Source organism: Erithacus rubecula (genome assembly GCF_903797595.1).
Source record: "Erithacus rubecula genome assembly, chromosome: 16".
NCBI lineage: Eukaryota > Metazoa > Chordata > Aves > Passeriformes > Muscicapidae > Erithacus > Erithacus rubecula.
The window spans coordinates 5,582,354-5,605,343 of NC_136668.1; the positions used below are offsets into that span (position 1 = coordinate 5,582,354).

Below are 22,990 nucleotides of genomic sequence, written 5' to 3' on the forward strand. Positions count from 1 at the left end.
GCTGTGCTACCACTGGACAGAAGCTAGTGCATTGATGCAGGTGCTCACTGACATATATGCATGTGTGTATATGTATGTACAGATATATATATATATGCATGTGCATATATCTGTATATTGTATATACAGATATAAAAGATCTGTATGAGGTTCTCCCATCTCCTGAGCTGGGGGGGCTCGGCTCTCACAGCTGGTCAGTGTCCAGCCCCTCATGCAGTGGGCACCAGCTGACACTTCACCAAGTGCAGACCTGTGCAAAGGCATTCTCCCAGTGGCTGAGCAGTGCCCACAAACCCCCCAGGCCTGGCACTGGTGCCACAGGGTGACAGCCATGTCATGTCAGCAGCTGCCCAGGCCGTGTGCTGTGCTCCCTGTCCCCCAGCTGCTCCCACCCCTGTGCCATGGCCGTGCTCTCCCTGCTCCTGAGGCAGGGCTGGGCAGTGCCTCCCCAGCAGGGCCCATCCCACCTACCTGGGGCGGCCGGGCAGGCTGGGGTGGCACTGGTGACGAGTCCTGCCCACGGGGCCACGCGCTCGGGTTCAGTGGCAGACGCAGTGTCAGCCACACTCCAGTGGTGGCCACAGTGACAGTCCAGGTCTGGGTCCAGAGCAGCAGACCTGGGTGTTCCTCCAGGCATGGGTGCAGCAGAGGCTGCCACACTGAGCTGTGGCCTCCAGCAGAAGGGGGACAGGCCTCTCCAGGCAATCCCTGAGTCTCAGCACTAAATGCTGACCCTGGCAGGGTGAGGGGCACACCAGCAGGACCCCAGCACCCCAGGGTGAGGGGCAGCCCCACAGCTCAGGGCTGGAGTCAGCAATGGTCATAGCAGGATGTGTGGAATGTCCATGTGTGCAAGGGAAGTTCAGAGTTCCCATGGGGCTATTCCATGGGGCAGCTCTGTGCAGAGGGTACAGGGCAGGCTGTGCTGTCGGGGCACCCCAAGGCAGAGCTGGGTAGAGGGGCTCAGGCCCCTGCTGGGGAAACAGGGACCCATGGTTGGGCCAGGGGTGGAGGGGACACTCAGGAGCCCTGTCTGGGCTGGGGACTGATGCATGCAGGGATCAGACCCCTGGGAACCCCAGCTGTCCTGGGGTGGGGTGTCACTAAGAAGCCAGGCACTGGTTGTGGAATCAGTGCTGGGGGAGCCCTGGGCAGGGCCATGTGTCCATGCAGGGGAGCCATGGGGCAGTGTCCCCTGCCCAGATGAGGAACTGGAGCAGAGCATGAGAAGGTCTGAGCTGACTGCTGGAGTGTGGACAGCACCCCTGAGGGAAAGGGGCCAGGTGTCAAGTGGGACAAGAGGGCTGGCAGGCCAGCTGCCCTGTCCCACGCTGCTGGAGCTGGGCCAGAGGGGGCAGCCAGGGTCAGCCAAGAGTAAAGAACATCAGACACATCCATGGTGATGAGTTCCGAGGTAGAGCCACGAAGGTGAGTCAGCAGGGGAGGTCAGGAACAGGTCCAGGGACAGCAACCAGGGTTAGCCACAGTCTGAGGATCACTAGGCAAGTCCATCATGACAGGCAAAGGCTGTGGTCAAGCTGGGAAGTCAGTCTGTGGGCCAAGGTCCAGGTTCAGATTACTGGGGTCAATGGCCAGGCACACACATGGCTGTTGGTCTTGCCAGCAGCAAAACTTCAACCCTCCCTCCAGCAGGGATGGCCAGAGCCTCCCTGCCTGGGCACATGGCAGCCACTGCCCCACAGGTGCTCTCCAAGCTGTCCCCAAGCCCATGGAGTCAAGACCCAGCAAGGGGGGAATGGAGGAGGAAACAACACTCATTTTCTCTTTGGTGGCAGCAGCAGGACTCCCATCTGTCACAGGCACAGAGCAGCAGCTGGGCTGGCAGGGACATTGCCCAGCTGCTGCTCCAAGCTGCCCTCCCCCCCAGAGTGCCCAGAGCTTTTGCTTGGTGACAGTGTGTGATGTACCTGGAAAAGCCTGTTGCACTCCATTATCATGTGGGCCAAGCCCTGTGTTGCTGCCAGGTTCTCATTCAGCTCCCTCTGGTCCGGCTTCCCCAGGCTGCACTTCCTCTGACTGGATCTAGGAGAGGGGAAGGTGAAAGGATGAGGAGCAAAGTGCTGGGAACCAGGCACAAAGCACACGGCACTGAAGGACCTGCATGTACCATGTAGAGCTCATGCAATGTGACCACTGAAGGTCAGTCCCCTTCCAGCACATCCCAATGGTGTCCAGGGTACTACTGACCAGTAGTAATGGAAACTCAAGAAAGGCAAGTCAAGGAATTTATTCCCCAAACACATCACACACTTGGCCAAGAACAACAATGGCCAAGAACAACAAAATTACCCCAAGCTTATTTGTGTATAATTTTCAATATCAAGCTCCTTTGGTACCTGCAAAGGCCATGTAGAACCTTTTAAATCCTTTGGCCTAAACCACTCCCAACACAGTGCAAACAGAGTGCCCTCTTTTAATTCATGCTAGTGGTATTACATCATTGGTCCTAGCTTCTGAAACTTTTATCTATGCCAAATGGCTTGAAAATTGGGTGGAAGATAACAGTCCTCAGTGCTGCCCCTCAGAGTCAGACCTGTCAGCTTGAACCCTTTGAAGTGGGAACCCTGCACCAAGGCATTAATGCATAGTTACAGCAGAGCTAAAGCTTCAAAGCATCCTGCCTTCTAAACACTGACAACAAAGAGAAAACTCCATTGCTATCTTTGGTCCTAACGGTTCAGAGCAGTGTTGATGTAAAGCAAAGAGGAGCAGCTCCCAGAGTGTAGCTCCTGGAGCTCAGAGAGCACAGCAATCCAGCAGGACCTGCTGCCTCTCCATCACATCCCAGGTGCCCTCACAGTGGCCCTGTGGCTCCCTTGCTGTGTGCCAGCTCAGCACAGGGGTGCCTGAGGCATCTTCTGATGTTTTGTGACATTCAAAAGAAAATCCTCAGTGTTTTCCCCCTCCCCTGTGGTATCCAGATCCTGAAAGATGCCAGCAGCCCATCTGACAGTTTCTGCTTTGGGAGCAGACCTCCCCTGCTGGTCCCCAGGTGAGGTGCTCAGCTCGCTGTGCTGTGAGGAGCACCATGCCTCCTGCACAGCCATGGTGCTCTCCTGTCCTGATCTGTCTGCCCACAGCCCAGGAGCAGGAGCAGAGAAACAACCCTGCCTCAGGAGGCCAGATAAGACATGAATGCTCTCAGAGATTATTTGTCTACTTTGGCCCAAGGGCACCTTCCTCCCTGCACGTACAAACAGGGGATGTTATGCAACCCAGATACTTTTACTTATTAAGATAAATTTGCAGAATCCCTATGGCTTGATTTGGTAGGAATGATCCCCCTTATCACCCAGCAGAACCAGTAGCTGCCTCAAGCTGCCAGGTATCTGCAGGGCCTTAAGGCTACACCTGAGCTCAGGTTGCCAGTGCAGGAGCACATTTCCAATGGCCAGCACTGCTTTAATGCTAGCAGTGGGCCACATGCTGGGCTCCTGGGCAACCATGGCAGTGCAGCAGTGGTGAGGGACACAGACTGGTCATGAGCATGTCAATGGGACATTACCACAGCCCTCTGCACTGGGCAGTGAGCAGCCACATCACTCCATGCACTGCAGGCAGCTCCTGCTGCACCTGAGCAACCAGACTGGAGGCAAACCCCAAGGCACACACAGCCTATTTCCCCCTCAAAGTCAGACACTGAGCCTAAGTCAGCTACAGAAAGCATTAATCCAGCAGAACACTGTGCACAGCAGCAGTGCCAGCATCAAGGTGCCAATACCTGATTGAGGAGGAGGAACTGTCCCGCCTCAGGGTGTTGAGGTGAAACAAAGAAGGTGCAAGACAAACAGCAATGTTGGTTGGGGTCATCTGGTTTTCCTCAACAAAAGCCACCACATCTCGCAGGAAGAACAGGAGGATTTTCAGAGCTTCTCTGTTTTCCTTTGGGAGAAGGAGAATAGCAGCCTGGACAGCCTGAAACTGCTGGTCCTTGGGCACATCTGAAAACATGAACCGTGACAAAAATCACACACGACTTACAGAAGGAGCATCCATCAGCAGGGTCCCAAGCAGGGCACTGAGCTTGTAGGTTCATCCATTTCCTTGTCCCAAGCTCACAGAAGACAGGGAAAGGCCATTATCCCATCAAACATGAACCATTTCTCCTGCTGCCTGTCAAGAGCATGCTCACACCCAGGGATGCTGCTGCCTGACTTGCAATTCATCTTGAACACCACGCTAATGAACATATCCTGAACTGAGTTACAATCCAAATAAGGGCCTGTTTCCCCATAAAATATTACTCTGCAGTGATACTTTGGAGCAGGCAGCTGCTGCAGGTAGCTGGTCTAATGTCTTTTCCTTTCAGCTTCAAGCATGAAGAGAACAGATGCTCTCAGATAACTCAATTCAGAGAGCAGTGCTTTGCCAACAGATTTTAATTCACACCAGCCCCCACTGAGACTGTCTGCCCAAACAGCTCCAGCAGGAGGGTGGGTCTGGCTCATCCTGCCCTGCATCCCAGCACAAGCATTTCTCCAATTAACATCACTGCAAAGGGTGGAAAATCACTTCTCCTTCCCTTCAGGTAGAAGCACATATATAGAACACACAAAACACACAGCTTGGTGAAAGAAGCACAGTTCTTATCTCCAAAAGAGTAATTTAATCTGTGCACTTGCTCCAGTCACATCTGGCAGGAGATGGGTGAGTGGGATGAATAGAATTTGGGCATTTGCTGTTCTCTCCCAAAACAAGAGACAGGAGGTAGACAGTGGCCAGATTACAATAATTGGAGGAAAACAATTATACATCCTTTGGCATGGGAATTGTAGACCTCCCTACAAAGGAGGATTTGTGAATGCAAGAAGAAAACTTACTTCAAACAAATCATTTTCAGATGAGATTTTAAAACCCTGACAGGTGATAAAATAAAACCCAACAGAACTTTCATGAACCTCCACTGTGCACAGGACAGCAGCTGCTCATTGACTTACATCAATAAAAGCCACATGGGTTAGTCTGCATAACCAGTCCTCCCAGAAAGCTTACACTTTGTCCTTCAAAATCTTTTCTCAAAAGCAGAATAAACCTGTCTGTCCCAACAACATTATTAGCCCTACTTCAAGTTCCTTCCCCAATTCATGTGCTTTTTGAAAGTGAATTCCTTGAGGGCAAAATACTGGAAATAGAACCTGTTTAAACTGTATTAAATGCAATATTTCAGCTTTGTGTTTCCTTGGTTTTTGGGTTGAGTCTCAAGGACAGTAGCAGTGTGAGCATAGGCAGAAAGCTGCTGGCATTTCCCAGCTGTTTCACAGCAGCTGTTCTTGGCCACCTTAATAAAGAAATGCCATCAATATATCAGGTCTTCCTCCTCAAGGAGCTATGCCATCTCATGAACAAGGGGACCAGGTTATATCTTAATTTTGCATAAGGAAATGACAGTTTAAAAGCACAGCTTAAGGGGGCTGCTGCTGTATTTAATTACATTCATCCTTCAGGGAAGAGAACTGGCTGGTTCATAGGACACAGATGGGAAGCTCTCAAGTCCAGAGCCACAATGAACTCATCTTGTCAGAAACCTCCTCTGACTACAGGGGCACTTGGCACTAATCCTAGTCTGGCCACTGCCTTGTAGAGCTGAGTATAGGACACCCTAGGCAGTGGAAAATGACAGCTTTTGGTACCTACATTGGTAGATGTGCAGGAAGGACTCACAGAGCCTGCTGGTGAATATAGGCTCAGGCAGGTCTCGGAAGTACTGCTTGACCATGTCTGCCACGTCAAAGGCTGACTGCCCTTCATAGCACACATTGTTTGGGCTGGTTTCATTCATTTCTCTTAAAGACAGGATCCTGGATTTAACACCAGATTTTCGGAACAGGCCAACCTGTGGGTAAAAGAAATTATTACAGACAAAGAGAGAGTCATTGGGAATCAAAATTTTGACAAACAAGAGATCCTTCACCTTTCTTGTAATAGCAAATATACTATGGCAGTGGAATTGAACACCAAAATACTTTTGCATTGTTAGAAGCCACGTGGACATTTCTCTGAGGCAAACCACAGCTTATGCCCACAGAATCAGCTGTGACATACCCATTTTCATGTTCCTTTGGCTTTCATTTAATACAAAAGTACTCATTTTACCTTTTAAAATCACCACATTGACATATGTCCATTCTCTTGGGAAGGCTATGCTTACACATCACAACTCTAAGTTTCAAATTCACCAATGTGTGTCCACCAAACACAAACCTTCATCGAGTGCTGGCTCACACAAACTGACTGTGAGATCCACACAGGCTCCTTGTAACACCTGATACACCCAATACATCTAGTTCTTCCACAGGCTGACAAAGGGCAGATGCCATTTTTAGGGAAAATTTGGTTTACTTTTTAATGTGATTGTCAACTGAGTGAGATTTAGGAGTTTCCCATGAGCTCAACCCCACCAAAGCTTCTGATGACAGTTTTACTCTGTGCCACTGAGACAGTATTTACACTCTGGCTTATGTATATAAACTGAATGGGTACCAGAACCTCAAAATGAAAACCACTTGCACTGTCACTTCACAGAACTCACACACTTGTGCACTTTGATGTGACATTGCACACCTAGACAATGGCAAAGCACCAGAAGAAAAGTCCTCTCATTAACTAATATGTCTCATGTCAAAAGGTCCTCATTTCTGCAGCTATGCTATGGAAATACCATATACAGCACACACTTCCTCTGCCATCCCACTTAGGGGATAAATACAGAGCTGAGCTCCAGAAAAAGTTGCTACAGGCATTGGTGAAATGTTTCCTCTCTGCTTAGTGGTGCATTTCAGCTGAAACAAGATTAATTTTCACATTAGCTCTGGCACTACCAGCAGCCACAGAACAGAAGGAACAATGACATGACATTGTCTGGCAGATTTGCCTCCCTGGGGAGCACAGACATGACACCTCCCCAGGCAAAGACAGCCTGACTGCCTGCACCAAGAGACCTGACTGCAGAGGGTTTCAGTAGGGAAGGCACAAAAACACAGCACAGGGCTAAAGGCATTCCCAGAGGGAATCAACAGTGGTATTTCCTCACAGGCCACCTGCTCAGATCTACACCTTTCAGCCTATTGAGAGCCTTAGGGGGCAAAAAGTCCTTCACAAAGTATGAAAGAGAATCTGATTCCCTGGAGCAGATCTGTTCATGGCCCAGAGCTCCTCTGGGCTGCCTCCAGTTCATACCTGGTCAAGAAAGTGACTTCTCAGATACTCCAGGGCTTGCAGGATGCCATTGGGCAGGGGGTGGCTTGTTCGCTGCACATTCAGAAGCAAAGGAACCCCAAACACATTTTTGTCCTTGTAGTCTGAGGCTTTTGGTTTTTTAATGAACTTTGGTATGGTCCTGGAAATGAAAACCAGTAGATGCAGCTTACTAGGTATCCAGCACATTCCACCTGCTGCTTTACACTCATCAGAAAGGGCTGAGCTGTACCTTGTCACAACCCCAAATTCTGCCACGTACCTGTACACACAGCATCAGAAGGGAGAGAAAATCAGCAAAGGCAATTACAGGGATGACTTCCTCATTTCATTGCTGAAATTAACTTTAATAAAGCATTCTCATGGGAAATACATTGCACTGCAGGGTTTTTTCATTCTTTCTATATTCAAGTACCAACTCCTGATCACAAAATGCTGACTTATGTATCTAAGTCATCTGAAGTGTCTGAAACTGGTTTAGTTCAAACAGATACAGCCATGAAGGGCTGGATTCTCAGTCCAGCCAACTCTCACCTCAGGTCCCACAGTCCCTGGGATGGTCCTCTGACAAAGCCCTGCACTTGGGCAGCTTTAAAGAGAAACTATGATGTGCCTTAAAATCAGTAACAGCATGACCAGCAGTGAGGGGCCAAAGTACAGCCCAGAGCAGAGGAAATCCTGGAGCCATGGAAATAACCATGAAGCTGCTGCCAATTTAATAGGATAAAATCCTTCATCTCAAACATGTGCAATGTAGGCAGACAAGGAAATTCACATGCTTACATCAACTGCTCTCTTTCCAGCTCAGGTTGCTTTAATATCAGACAACTTACCAGTTCCAGCCCTGTTTACTGGAAGGGGAATATCTATCCATTAAAGCTGTGAGTTTCAACAGTGCCAGCTTTTGTGTGCGGGCCAGCTGGGCAGCTGACTGGCCATCAGTCTGGAGGGAAAGGCTTTCCAGCTTCACACTCTCTTCCACACACCACTGCTGCTTCCCATGCCTACAGGATAAATATGGTTTAAGCTTAGGACTGTTTCTATCATCCCTGTTTTCTACCTGCATCTGTGAAGCACCCAGGACTCTAAATGACCTGCAGTTAGTTCCACTTAAATAAGTTAGTTGCACTTCCCATCCAGGAGCAATACTGGCAATGCAAACTGCTGCTATCAAGCTAGGATGGAGTAAAAAAATATAGCAACATGGCTTCCTTCATGAGGCAGAAAAGAAGCAAAAGGCAAAAGCCTTTATTAAAGAAACAAGCATACTTTTATAGACTAGACTGTGGAACTGAGGATAGAATTTCGTTGGTGCAAGGAAGGTAACACCTCTTGTAAACACGCTTTCACCAAAACATCACATTTCCCACCTACTCCTCTGTGCACAACAGCAGGTGCTAGCTGGGTTATTAACTCTTTCTTTCCTGTTTTCCTTTGAGCAGCCTGAGAAAATCCAAGCTGCTTTTTCCCTGGCTTTCACCAGTATCCCTGATTCCAATGCCTGAGCGCTCATGCAGACTATGAGTGTGCTACTTTCACCAGAGGTCAGATATTGGTATCTGTGGAGTGGCACCTGCAGTGCAGACCCTGCTACCTAGGACAGACTTTAGAATACTTTGTTCTGGCAAATCAATTATATTTTGAGTGGAGAGAACCAAAGGCAAACCCAAGGATGGCTGACCTGTTGGTCTTTTTAGAGTCTGTGATGTATGCCAGGTCTGCAGAACCAATGTCCTTGCCCAGGCCACAGCTGCTCTCTCCCTCAGCCTCCCCTGCTGCCTTATCTTCTGAGCCCTCTGTTCCAAGAGAGCTTTCTTTAGGGGAGGGTGGATACAAAGAGGTCAAGTCACTGGCAAAGTCAGAATCCCCATCATCTGAGAACTTCTCTGTCCACTGATCAACCAGCTTTTTGAGACCATTGACATCTGCTATGACGCTGTTCAGCTCTGAAAAGACATCGTGGTCCCCGGCTGGTGCTGCCTGCAGGCTCTCCAGGTCACTGCCTGGCAGGTTGTCATACACACTCAGCCTGTTGTCTCTGCCCAGCTGGGGGCTCCTGGGGGCTCTGGCATCCTTGGACCCGCTGCTGCTCCGGCTGCTCCTGCACCCGTGCAAACTCCCAGTTCTCCAGTTGACAGAGGAGCTGTCTGCTGGAGACAGGCAGCTGTCTGTAAGGACTGTGGGGAAGGTGCCAGGTTTATGGCCTTGTGGTATTTGAAACATCTGGTTCTTTTGTAATGTCATGTCATTTTTTAGGTTTTGCTGGGATACATCATTCCCCAGCTTGCTGGAGTCCATGTGCTCTGCATACATCCCCCTTCCTTCGCAGGGGCTGCCTGGTTTGATAACAGGACTTGGAGTGCTCCCTGTGCTGCTATTTACAGACTGATTGCTGCTATTGCAGCTCTGGGGAGAAAAGGAAGAATTGTTCTTTGTTCGGATGCCAGAGAGGTCAGAAATATTTACACAGTTCAGCATCTTCATCTTTTCTTCATTAAGTCCTTCCAGAAGAACAGGTTCGCTTATTATGGGTTTGGCCTTTGTCTGACCACTCCTTAAATTGCAGCTCCTTAAGTGCAGCTTCTCCATTTTCTTTAGAAGGCTTTTCCTCTTTTTAGATGGTGACTTATCCAAAAGCTTCTCCTCACTAGCGATATTTAAAAATTCACTGGGAGGAGAACAACTAAAAGCAGAGTCCAGCGAAGGCACCTTAACTGAGGAACATCTTGAGGAACTCGTGCTAGTTTCCACATCTTCAAAAGGTTTTTGGGAGTTAACAATGTCACTGTCAGCACTGCTGGTGCTGTGAATTGAGGACACATCGTGCTTCTCACCATGATCCAGAAAAACACTGTCCTGGTTGTTGATGATTTTCAGTGTTGGGCTGCCTGGGGTGGAGGCCCCAGCACCTTCCTCTGCTGGAGAAGCTGGCAGGCTGTCAATGCGAGACCAGCGCTGGGTGCACCTCTCATAAGCCCATCTGTCACTTATTGCACAAGGCTCATCATCCTCAGAGCCATCACTCTTAGAAGGAGAAAAAAAACAAAGCCAGGTCAAGGGAAAAGTTTGGCAAATTTTAAATTACGAGAAACCAAATTAACATATAAAGTTTTCTGCCAACCTCCAAAACCCCAAAGACCAACATAGGGAAATGTGACCATTCAGTCACTGAAGATCTGCTCTAAGTTGGTTGAAAAATATGCTGACAAATGGGGCCCAAGCATGCTCACAAATCTGAAAGGTGACAGATTTTATCTAAGGGTGAAAAATCCTGTTTTGTGGCAAATTCAGGGGTTTTAAAAAATTATCGTATTGGGCTTACTGCCTTTCCTAAAGTCAAACACTCACACTTCTGTGACCAAAATTCATTTTCAGGTAAAGAAGTGTTCAGCTGTGGGACTGCAGCAACATCAGTGTGTGGCACCTTTCTGGAGCCCTCAGCATCCCTTGCCAGCTGCAGCAGGTGCCCCTTTGCTGGATTGTCCCCATTCTGAGGGACAGAGAAACATTACTGAGATGGGAGCCACCTGTCTCTTCTCTGTGGGCTCTCTTGCCTCATTCTGCCCCAACCACAGAGCAGAACTCTCCAAAACCCAGACCCTTTCCCAGGAAATGGCATTATTTCCTCACTAGTCCTGCAGTTAATCCACGGTGTCTCAGAGGCTTCACAGATCTGGTGCTGCCCAGCCAAGCTGTGGCTACCACTGATTTAGCTGCAGCAGCAGAGCACAAAGGCAGCACAGCTAAAACCTACCCAGCTTGTATTGGCTGAACATCTGGATTGCCCTTCTCATGCCTTTGTTTAGACAGCAGGAGTGAACTTTGACTTTCAGCACTTAAATAAGGTGGGAAACTACTTAGGAAAGCAATGATAGCCAAATTGAGATGGGGATTTGGGGCAACTGTTGGATAGTAAAGTGTCAAATGAAATTTTAAGGTTTCAAAAGCCACCCCTAACCTACCTTGCAAAGTTTCAGACATTATGTAGTTGTAATCTCCACCCCTATGTTTTCTCAACATAAAATGCAAATAGCAGAGTTTTGTGGGATGGAATACAAATGGAATAGAAAGGAATGTTCAGAAATTGCTAATCCTTCATGTATTTAAACCCAGGTGTTCAATACAATTGCCAAACACATCTTTAATTAGAACAGGAACTGTGTGTAACAGACATACCCGTTTCCTATCACGGCTTATTTCCACTTTCATTGATGCATACTTGTTCAATGTGTTCAACCTTCTAGGGTTTGAGAAAAAACACAGGAGTTTTAAATTTCAACTATTTTATTTCTTGAAAACAAACATGCACCAAACTAGTTGTGATCTACCATGAAGTATTCACATGATGCTCACATTTCCAGTTCTGCCAACTTAAAACTAGAGAAGACAACCATAATCAATCATTTAATTTAAAAAAATCATATTATTAGATTGAAAAACTTAATATTTATTTAAGATTTTGAAAAGAAATTAAACTCTGTGTGGGCTTCTTGAAAAAAAAATTAAAAATCAAGACATGAACCTGTATCCCTGGAAGGACTGTATTATCTATCATTTTAATTAAAGCTTGTGGAATCAATAAGGTCCCAAACTAGTCAATCACTTAGTTGTCAAACAATAGGGGGCATCAACAGGGGGCACACTGAGAGTCTCCAAGGAGCACTCAGGACAGAAGTGATACCAAGAAACAAAATATTCCCCAAGTTCTCTAATATCTGCTGTGCTTTGGAGATGTGTATGAACAGCTCATCTTGGTGCTCTGGTACAGGCAGGGCTGGAATTCAGGTGACCTGATAGCACAGAAAAGGACCAGAACACTTCACCAGGAGAGGAACTTTCCAATGCCCTAGGTGTTAGCAATCATCCTTTCTGCTAAAGAAACTCTGCTAACCAGTCTCATAATGAGAAGGCTCCAGTAACTGCAGTAGCAATTGAAGCAGAAGCCCCACGGTGCCCTGGCACTCTGCCATGGGCAAATTCCACAGGGCACTCAGCCTGACTTGGCACTGACACTGCAGGTTCACTTGTGTGCTCTGAACAGCTGTGGCAAAGCAATAACTTCAAACCAGCACCTTTGCTTCTCACCCAAAAAAATATTCAGGAATATAGAACAGATCTCATGCAGATAATTTTTTTTTCTGTCTATCTGCTGGAATAGAAGCTGAAGGAAATTCTTGTACTCCATTACATGTGATCCTAGAGAACAGCTTGTCATGCTTGCAGGGAACTGGTTATTTTTAACCAGCTTGCAGACATTTCACATTACACACACACACACAAAAAATTAATGCTCAGTGTACACCCCTGAGAGCTTGGCTAAAGAGGAAGTGCAGACATGTGCTTACTTTACCTTTTAATTCCTAAAACAACCAACTTCAGTGGCACTAAACTACATGCTGAAGTAATTTCTTTCAGTTACAGGTTTGGTGACTTTGTTAGTCTCTGACAAAAACAGAGGCATGAAAAGATGAATAACAAATAACTGTGGGGCCTGGAGGCATCAAAGATGATTCATGATTAATGTTTACCTGAACAGTGATTCAATTGCATCTCCATCTAAAAATTCATGATCTCTCCTCACAGTTTTTACATCAATGGGAAACTGCATATCTGTGAACAAAGAAGTTGAATCTGAAACCTGAGCTGTAATTGTAAAGACTTTCAATTTTGCAGCTTATTTATCACAGGTGAAATGAAACTACTTCTATTTCTATAGCTGTACATTCATGCAAGCATCCTTCCCTAGGGCAAATGGGAGAATAAAAGCAGGGATCTGCTTGCTGCTGTTACCACAGGTGGACAAGCCCTTCTGCATTTCCAGGAGCTTGGCCATAGACAAGAAAAGCAAAATAACCTTTAGATTTGCTTTGGTTCTTTGCACCTTCTAGAGAATAAAGCTCCAGGCAGCCTGACACATCACACTGGGCTGGAAGATGAAGAGTTCAGAGGTTCAGCTCCTGAGATTTAGCCTTGCACATGAGGGAACCACTGAGGTCTACATGTATTTTCTTAGCTTATTTTGTAAACTCAATTTTCCTAGCTAGGTCAGGACACTGCATAAGCAGCAAGGTAATGCAGAGGATTCATTTTCCAGAAGCATGGCAATACACATTTCCTACAAACAGCTTATAGAATAAAATCTGCTGTAGGCAGACAGGAAGCATTTCCAGCCTTCAAACCCAGCTCTACGGGCTTGACTTAAAATTTTCAAATTTGCAGGGACCAGGAGAGGTAGGAATGAGAGCAGTTAATGTTGTTATTTTAAAGTTTTAAAGTATATGCACAAGTGTGGCCTCAAAAATTATACCAGTTCTCCACAGATCCATACCTCTTCCCAAGAAATAAGCACTGTTTGTAGTTTTAACAACATGAAAACCTGCTGAAATTGCATTTTTGACTGGCTGGCTGCTGCTGAGTATTTCTTCTGAACACTTATGATTGCAAGATGATTTTTTCCAACATTCTTTTTCAAAACACCAATAAAGCAATCTCACTCAGATCACAGGCTGGAGAGCCTCAGAGGAGTTTTGGTTGCAATCAGTGGTTGGAAACATCACTTCTAGTACTATTAGAAAAAGAGCCTGAAAAAATTATAAGCAACTCAAAATAACAAAAGCAGAAATTTGACTGAGTTACAGTCTAACAATATGAAAAGAAAACCAGGGAAGATTTGGTCCTTTTAGAATTCTGCTGAGTCCCTGCTGAGATGTCCCTTCTGCAAGGGAACACACCAGGTCACTACTTTTCTACAGGTTTGCATGTAGATATAACAGAATTTGGAAGTGCTTCCATCAAAAGTGTCAGGTTCTGAAATATATTATTTATGTGAACATTTCCACTGGAATTCAGTGTCAGCTGCTTGGCAAGTCTTTGTGATCATACCTTCAAACAGCTGAGCATACTGGGGAAATCCAGCAGCTCTCAGCCAGTCGCAGGCTTCTCTGGCTTCAATTTCTGCAATGAGAACACACAATTGTTCATGGACAGTGCTCACCAGAGTCAGTGATAAGCTCATTTCACCTGGCACACTCTCTGAGAATCATGTTTGTTAATTTTTTTTTAGGATATTGCTAAAGAGGAATACATCCTTGCATCCAATGCACTTCCATGCACACAGCTCTGCAATAGCCATTCCACTATAGCAGAGATAAGCTAACACAGGAGAGAACAGATTTGAACACATACTTGGGATGTCACACAGGGGTAAATCAGCTGTCCCTGAGCTGGGGGCAGTGGAGCATCTGCTGCAAGTCCAAATGAGTCACCAGAGCAGGGTGTGGGACACACATCTGTGCCCTCACGGCAAAGCCTGCTCGTGCATTCCAGCGCTGAGAGATGGTGATAAGACACAAACAAACCCTATAAATAAACTTAAAATGCTCTCACAACTTTAATAACACTGGACACAGCCTAAGCATTCCCAGAACCAGAGTTCTCAGGAGTACCTGTTGCTAGGGTCTATCAATATTTATTTCCTTGCCAACTACCTACGCAGCTTGGCAGCCGCTGCAGCTGCCAGCAGCGAGCTGCTCACTTTGTGACAGCTGCTGAAGCCTGTGGCCAGCACTGAAACATTCCCACAGAGGCAGAGCAGGATACAGCCTCACAGAATCACACACACACTCCTCAAGAACACGGGTCAGCATGAGTACCTGCCCTCAGGCTGTAATCTCTGCCAAACTGGGAATGTCTGTGGAAGAGGAGAGGATTCTCAAATACACTCTCTGTAGGTCTGCGTGCACCCCGGCTTGTGTTACACCAGACACCAGCCTAAAGGCAAAGACTTCTTTGAAAGGAACATTTTTGAGCTACCTTAAAATCCAGCAGGCTCAGTAGAAAGAAATATTTGAAAGCACCTTAAAGTGTAGCATGACAAGCCAGAGGAACAGAGCTGTTTCTTAAAACTGTTTTCTTTACATGTACACATAGATTAGGATTCCAAGGCACTTCACACACATATCTGTTCAAATTCACTGCTTGCTTTGCTCAGACTTCTCAATTGTAAGTCATCAGTACAATTAGACACTAACCAAAAATATCACATAACTTCCCTGATTTTATTTTTCTACATTATAACTTAAAATAGTTTGCATTATCACTTAACCAAACTGGACAATGCCATTCTAGCAGAGGCTTCCCTGGACAAAACTGTATGGCTTTTTCATCTGAGAATAAAGTGCTACCACAGGAAGACTGGGATATTTTTACTCAAAATAGATGCATGAATCTCCTTTTTTCACACTGCAGAACAGAAACTAATTTCTTCTATAACAGCCTATATACACTATTCCTATATTTATTGTTATACTTAGTCCCATAATTTATCATAATCTTTACCACAACACAGCATTTACTGGAGACAATAAAAGACAAGCATTATATTCACAGAGCAAAAAATGCAAAGAAAAGCTATTTGTAGAAAAGAGCCAAGAGGATGATCAATCTAACACCAAAAGTCTTCACAAAGACAAAGTGATTTTCATTTAGAAAAACCCAATAGATTCACTCAGGCATCTCAGCTGTGAAGAAACTGTAGCTGTCCTCATTCCAGATCTGAGCCAGAGCCTGTGCTCAGCAATCCTGAGCTCAGAAACTCTCTAGGGGCTGAAGCTTCCCCGGTTCCCAATACATTAAAAGCACAAATCCATTTTTAGACCAAACCAAAATTAGGAAAAGTGATAAAAAAAGAACAGAAAAATAAGATAGAAAAATATTTTGTACCTAGCAATGATATTTTCAATTAATATGACTGAAAATAAAACAGCATTGTCACTCTTAGAGGTGGCCTCTTCCACAGAACATGGACAGAGGAGCTGGGGGAATTTTCTTTGCTGAGGTAAATCTTCAGGCCTTTTAACATACCTTTGCACAATCACAGAGCATGTTTGGATTAGATATTAGGAAGAAATTCTTCCCTGTGAGGGTGGGGAGGCCCTGGCACAGGTTGCCCAGAGAAGCTGTGGCTGCCCCATCCCTGGAAATGTTCAAGGCCAGGCTGAGCAGGGCTTAGAGCAAGACTGGTCTAGACAAGAGGATGACAACTTTTTAACATTTTTTGGGTGCTATCTGCACAACTGAAACAGCAGAGCAACCTCAATGTGTCACCTCCCTCTCCTGAACTGATTTCATAATTAAGCAGATGAAAAAAAAAAATCTGCAAAGCTTCATATTCCTGGGTTAGAGGCTGCCAGCAAGTTTTCATGCCAAGCCAGCTATTTCCCCATGGGCTAAGGCTGGTAGGTTACTACCAGATGTTTATGAGAAACAGCTCAGAGCACAGCAATGCCTGCTGCACCCTCTGTACTGTGTCCCACAGGTACGTTTTGTGCTGAACACTCAGCCCAGTCCCCCTGCAAAGAGTGCCCAGAGTCCTGGCTGTGCCCCAGCTGCCTGTGCCCCAGCACACCTGCCCTGCATGGGCTGCCCTTCCCACTGCTGCCTTCTCCCTGGAGCCCCAGTTCCTCCACCAGCTGGGCTGGGACTCCCCTCCTGTAGGATCCACACTCCTCAGGTACCTGGAAACCAGATGCTACAGTGTGAATTTAATCCCCACCAGAATGAACAGCAGCGTTAACCAGATTGTTTGCAATAAAGTATCTGTACTCAGTTCTGGGCATTGTCTTTGAGATGTTTTCCTCACAAGAAGCAGCACTTTCCTAACAACAAGGCAGAGGCAGCAACCAAAACCACTGACAGCTCTATATCAAGCAGGTAAGTCAGCCTTAATATGAGCTGATCACTAACTTCAGCTAAAGAAGAATGTCAAACTGTACTTTAAATTTTAAAACACTCCAAGTAAAATGGGAGAATATCAATTTCTGTTTGAAAGCAGCAGACAGTGAAGCTTGCTGCAGGATGCAGTGTGATTTCAGATCTCTCCATTCCCCAGCTGGAGCTCCTGCCCCTCCTCACCAGCACCCCGAGCCATGCCAGCAGGGCCTGCCAGCCAAACTGGCAGGGAATGAGTCCCTTCTGTTTGGCAAGCTGAGATCTAAGAAGTTTTAGCTTTCTGAATTGGCTACCACATGTTCTGACAGGTTCCAGTGGCAGGACAAGGGCACTGGTGGGTCCATGCAGGGAGGAATGTGGGAATGTGCAGCTGCCAGCCCAGGCCAGGGGGCTCAGCTGACTGTGAAACCTTGACCTAAATGTATTGCTTTTCACAGAGCTGTCTCATTGTAGGTCTATTGCAAAGAAAATTTTAAAGTATTTTAAAAATCAATAGTAGATGCATTACTTCCATTTCCATCCAAAATAGTTTTCCAGTTTTCAATAGTTTTTCCAGATTCCATTTCAGGAATCACATGATAATCAGGACTTCATTAATTAAAGGGATTTAAGTCTGAATGCCTTCCAAAACCATAGCAGGAAGAACAGTTGGAGAGGTTTTCTTGCTGTTTGCAGCACTCCTGCATTAGTTACTGCAGCACCCTCCTTCTCCCCTTTTCTGTAGGGTGCAAGTGTGGTGCTTGTGGCAAAGAAAGGATTTCTCAACATGCCCAGCAGACAGGAGAACAGAACAGAGGGTAGGACTGACTCCTTACTTTGACTGCTCATTGCACCACTCTGCAACGAAACAGAAAATAATCCAAAAAAAATCCAGAGATTTTGCTCTTTCCCAGCCTCTGTCATTACACAAGAAGACTTTTTCTTTCTTTAAAAGGCAGTAATCCTCCTCAACAGCCACAGACAAGCAGGTGCCCAGGGTCCCACCTCAAAACCCACCTGGTGTGCCTCAGGGGGGAGCACTCAGCCTGCTCTCATCACTGACAGTCCCAGCTGCCCCCCAGCCCCCCAGACCTGCAGCCAGCAGGCCCCAAGCAAGCTGGGCAGCCACAGGCCAAACTCATTTTCCATACAGCTCAGGAGCCCTGGGCTGTGATCTGGCAGGTCCTTCACTCAGATCCTGTCATTCCTGGTTGTGCTGGCAGTGGGGGAAGTGACAAGGGGTTTTCAGGTTCCATTTGAACATCAAATCATGAGCTTCCCATCACATCTTTCTGGTTTGTGCATTTACCTATGGCTATAATAATTGCTGTAACTTCCCTGTGACTTACAGCTGCTAATGAGGCATTTCATTTTACACACACCCTGTGAAAAATGCATTTGCTGTGCTAGAACTCTGATTTCTGATGGCGTTCAAAACTGCATTTTACCTGTGACATGATTTTAATAACTGTTTTTATTTACATTATATCCTTCTACTTAAAAAGAGAGTTGGAACCCGATGTCTGCTCCATGCTGAAGACTCAAATGCAATGCTTTCAAAGTAGGGTGTTTGCACTGACAAAGATAAGCAGTCAGGGACTTGTAAAACTGTCAAACTCTCCAAGAGCTAAGATGGATCATAAAGAAGTGGAAATGTTTATTCTGTTTTCCCTTGTGCAATGCAAAATATCAAAGCTTAATTGTACTTTACTAACCCACTCAAGGAAGAGGAGGAAAAAAAAAAAAAGAGATTATAGCTTGGAATTTAGCCAGGATAATTTAGGCTCCATGCAGATAGTGAACATAAATGTCTGGAAAATGAAAAGGCCAAGATATTTGTCCTTTCATTCCTCCTTTACTATCATGCTGGTGTTTTGGAACTGCAGCCAACTCTTCAGTTATCACAGCTGGGAACTGCAATGTATCCCAGAACTTTGTGGCAACCTTAATTGCATCTTTATCCAGCTCCTTGGCATCAGCTCCCAAGCTGATTACCAGGACTCCCGAGCTGATAGTAAGGTTTTTACTCAGGTCCTTGTCATTTGCCTCCCCTGTTGGTTCCTGGGACCCAGAGAAGTTTAAAGGCATTTTCTTTGCAGATCACATTAATAGGCTTGTCAGTGCTGGCTGATCTTTTAATTGCTTCCAAGTAAGTTAGAGAAGGTAGTGTTTGCTCTATGGGAATTTCACAGGGCTCAAAGAAAGTAGTGCCTAATTCACATCAGCTTCAGCAGAAATGAGAGTATAACTCTCTAATTTCCAGTCCACACTGGATTATCTAAGTAAGTGGGGTGAGAGAGGGGATTTATCTCCCTGCAATCTAACCCCAGCTATGTTGCTTCACTGTGAAGTGGGAACAGATCCCACATTTCTCTGACGCAGAAGCTCCTTATGGGTGTTTTTTCACAGGACCCTTGTACATGATTGAGAAACACTTGATGCAAGATTCCTGGGAGGAATTGTAGCAGCCACTGCTGCCACTAGAGCCAATATCAATAAACCTATAGCACAGAAGTAACAAACCCCATAACAAGTGAACTGTCTGTGCTCTTTCACTGTGTAGCACTAGGCTTTCTTTAAATATACAAAATGCCAATAACACCACAGTGCATAATACAGGTTTAGTCTACGTCTAAGGAACTATTTAACCCCACAGAGACTGCCCAGTAAGTGGTTATACCTAAAAGCAAATTGGATTATTTGCCCTGCTAAGGCTGTGCTGTGCTGAGTCTCCTGAGCCCAGGGCAGTGGACAATCTTTTACTGGGTCACTCTACCCTGATGGAGCTTGTTGATATCCAACGATATGCAACAAAGTCAGACAGTCTGCCTGGAACGTTCCAAGTGCATCCAACAAGTCAGCAAAAGCAGCAGCTACTGGAAAAGCACGATCCAAAGCGTTGACAGCTGGAGAGCTGCTGTCACACTAACAAAGCAGTGCCAGGAAAGAGCAGCACCCACTGGAACCTCACCTGGGGATGTCATCTGTCACAGCACCGCTGGATCCTCACCTGGATCCTCACCTGGGGATGTCATCTGTCACAGCACCACTGGATCCTCACCTGGATCCTCACCTGGGGATGTCATCTGTCACAGCACCACTGGATCCTCACCTGGATCCTCACCTGGGGATGTCATCTGTCACAGCACCCACTGGATCCTCACCTGGGGATGTCATCTGCCCCAGCACCGCTCCCCGCTCGGCTCGGCTCGGCTGCGCTGCGGTGGGACCGCCCTTCCCGGCCACCCCTCCCGCTGCCCAGCCCGGCCCCGCCCGGGACAGCCCGGGACAGCCCGGGACAGCCCCGCCCGGCCCCGCTGCCTGTGCCGCGGGAGGGCTGACCCGGGTCCCTGTCTATCCCTGCCCATCCCTGACGGGTGTCTGTCCCTGCCCATCCTGCCTGTCCCTGCCAGGTGTCCCTGCCTGTCCCTGCCAATCCCTGCCGGTCCCTGCCCATCCCTGCCTGTCCCTGGCTGTTCAGAGCTGCTATCCCCCACTGCCCCACACTCCTTCAGAAAAAAGCAAATCGACACCCCCTGGTTCCCTTGCTGGCTTACCTCCATGTTTTAAAGTTTTGCCAATGGCAAAGTTTTACAAAATCAGCTATTTTTTTTTTCCTTTTTTTTTTGTTACACAGAGCTGTGCTACCTCTACCCTGCACAAAAACAAGCCAGAGCAATGCTGCATCCCACAAAGGAGATGCTGTGCCCAGCAGCAGAGGGGGCACAGAGCAGAGCTGGATTCATCCCAGAACTGACCTCTCAGCCCTGCTACGAGTGTGACCCAGCCTCACGGAGTGTTGCAGTGTTTGTAGTGATGTCCCTTGCCACTGTGGTTTTCACAGTTCAGAACTTGGGCTTTTAGTTTGCTTATATGGGCTTAGTCTAGACTAAAACATGTTTGTGGTCTGAAAAGCTCACATGCAGCTGAGCAATGAATCTGGGTGCTAAAATCATATTAGCATGTTTTTCAACCTCTGCAGCAAACGTGACTTCTTTGTGTTTGTTGTAGTTCATTGCTGCTATGATTTGACTTTTTGCTTTTAATGTGCCATACAAAATCTAATAAAAAGCCATGATCAGTTTTTTAGCCTGAACATTCATCAACATTTATTCATCAGGTACAGAGTGGTGTGTAGGCTGATCTCAGAAGAACATATCAAAAGTTTAAAATAATTTCACTGGAAGTTAATTTTAAATCCCTAATAATTTTTATCTGCTAGACTGTCAGCTATTGCAGTTCAATAGGGCAGATGGAAGGGTGGGATGCTGTGTTAATTTACAGAGGTTGAAAGACAATTCAAACTCTGTGAACCACTCCAGCAAGCCAGGCTCTAAATCTCTGTAAAACAAATTCTTGCAGTGTTTAGGCTCTTACAGATTGGAGCCTAAAATACAGCAGGAAAAATAAGAACTTGAATGAAGTGGATAAGCAAAATTTTTAAAATTAAATTAAAAATTCATATAGATGAAGAAATCTTCTTTTTCCCAATCTCATTTAGGAGAATTATACCCTAATGAACTTTAATTTATGGGTGTGTTTCATTATCACTGGTTTTCTGTATAACAACTGAATGCAAAATTTGCAAAGGCCTATGATTTATTTTTGTGCAATTGCTTCCTAAATGGACAATATGTATGGCACAATGAAAATGATGTTTGATATTGGCACGGGGTGACACAATACAAAATAAATTAGAGTAGTGTGATATATGACATTAGCTATGATTACCTAAGAAAATGCTTTTTGCCAGACCCACCCAAAGCCATATAAAAACTCCACACCCTGCCCTGATTAAATTTGCAGCTATGTGCTTGGATTAGGGAGACAGAATGTGTCATTCAAATCTAGGGATAACAACAGTAGACTGCTCCTATCCCATAGAAATGCTCCAACCAGAGCATGCAGTTTCTCTTTCCCACCCATTTTCCTTTGGGCATTTCCCATGAGAGGACAGTGCATAACCCTAAAATGCTCATTTTCTGTCTCTTTAACAACAAAATACCATCAAGCTCCCTAGTGTGTGGATTACCAGTCGTGAAAAGACAAAATCACACAAAATCTTAGGGGTGAACTCCTTCAGTACAGTGCAGAGTTCAGTGAAGAATTTTGGAAGGTTTTCCAGGAAGGAATTACATTCTTCCATTTTGATCATTTTATATATCCTACAGGACAAGGAGCCCAGGGAATCCTGGCATGTGCCCCTCACTGGAGGAGATCCAGCCACACACAGGAAGCTACATGCTGGAGTGGAGGTGTCTGGAGTAGGATGTCTCAGCTTCAGAAGGGGCATTTGGGGATTTTCACAGCGTGTAAGACCCTCCACATCCAGCTGCCTGGCTGATGACTTGTGGGGCTGCTGGTGGAGGTTCCCAAGACAGAAGGAGAGATGACAAGAAAACGTTTCCTGCTCACCTGGGCTTTTCAGTTCCCAGCTCTGCAGCTTGCCAAGGAGCACACAGTATTACTGGAAATCCAGAGCTTATGCCACTGTTTGTGACTGATGCCTGGAAAATGGGATCTTTTTCCCCAAATGGTCATTGTTGCTTTATTTCCTATTTTCTGGAGCCATTCTCCCCCACTGAAGGCTCTCCAGAACCTTTCTGAAAGGCTTCCTTCCAAGCTTTGGCCAATCCCCTGACTGGAGCCAGCACATGCAGGGACTCTGCCCACAGCAGCTCCACACCAGTCACATCCCACCTCACTCAAATGTGCTGGGAACAATGCTGGAGTGGGTCATTTTAAACAACTTCACCAAATACTGCATGACTACAGTTAATTGTTTTTAGAAATGAGCCTGCTGCTGTTAAATCCCTCACTCATGCTTAAACAAACCCCTGCAGATCCCCCAAGTCACTGGAGTTGCATATTTTAAGTCACTTGCATATTTTAGTTCCTGTCACTGGAATTTTTCCTGTACATTTACAAAAAAAATCACCTCACTTCTTTCTTCCCCTCTCTCCCTTTTACCACTTCCCTCAACACTTTTCATGAATCAAAGTGACATTTAATTTCTAACTTTCTCTTGGTAAGATCCCAAAGTAATTGTTTTCTATTTTCTTCCCTG

The 22,990-nt window shown here is 46.1% G+C and overlaps 1 protein-coding gene across 7 annotated transcripts in view; it reads right to left on the reverse strand.

The window, feature by feature from the left end:
• LOC306808916 (rho GTPase-activating protein 7-like) overlaps positions 1 to 22,990 on the reverse strand; it is a 44,679-nt gene that overhangs the window by 687 nt on the left and 21,002 nt on the right. Inside the window, exons 1-11 of one of the 7 annotated variants that reach the window (XM_079319930.1) lie at positions 20,048 to 20,167; positions 14,098 to 14,169; positions 12,744 to 12,825; positions 11,392 to 11,455; positions 8,897 to 10,239; positions 8,049 to 8,219; positions 7,198 to 7,357; positions 5,656 to 5,854; positions 3,743 to 3,962; positions 1,929 to 2,043; positions 471 to 1,551 (exon numbers count right to left, since the gene is read on the reverse strand). In XM_079319930.1, coding sequence (XP_079176056.1) covers positions 1,534 to 1,551; positions 1,929 to 2,043; positions 3,743 to 3,962; positions 5,656 to 5,854; positions 7,198 to 7,357; positions 8,049 to 8,219; positions 8,897 to 10,239; positions 11,392 to 11,455; positions 12,744 to 12,825; positions 14,098 to 14,169; positions 20,048 to 20,060 — 2,457 coding nt within the window. In that variant the 5' untranslated portion in view covers positions 20,061 to 20,167 and the 3' untranslated portion in view covers positions 471 to 1,533. Of the gene's footprint in view, positions 1 to 470; positions 1,552 to 1,928; positions 2,044 to 3,742; positions 3,963 to 5,655; positions 5,855 to 7,197; positions 7,358 to 8,048; positions 8,220 to 8,896; positions 10,240 to 11,391; positions 11,456 to 12,743; positions 12,826 to 14,097; positions 14,170 to 19,894; positions 19,920 to 19,996; positions 20,168 to 22,990 lie in introns of those variants that run through there. The other 6 variants (XM_079319931.1, XM_079319925.1, XM_079319926.1 and 3 more) reach the window with 6 other exon arrangements.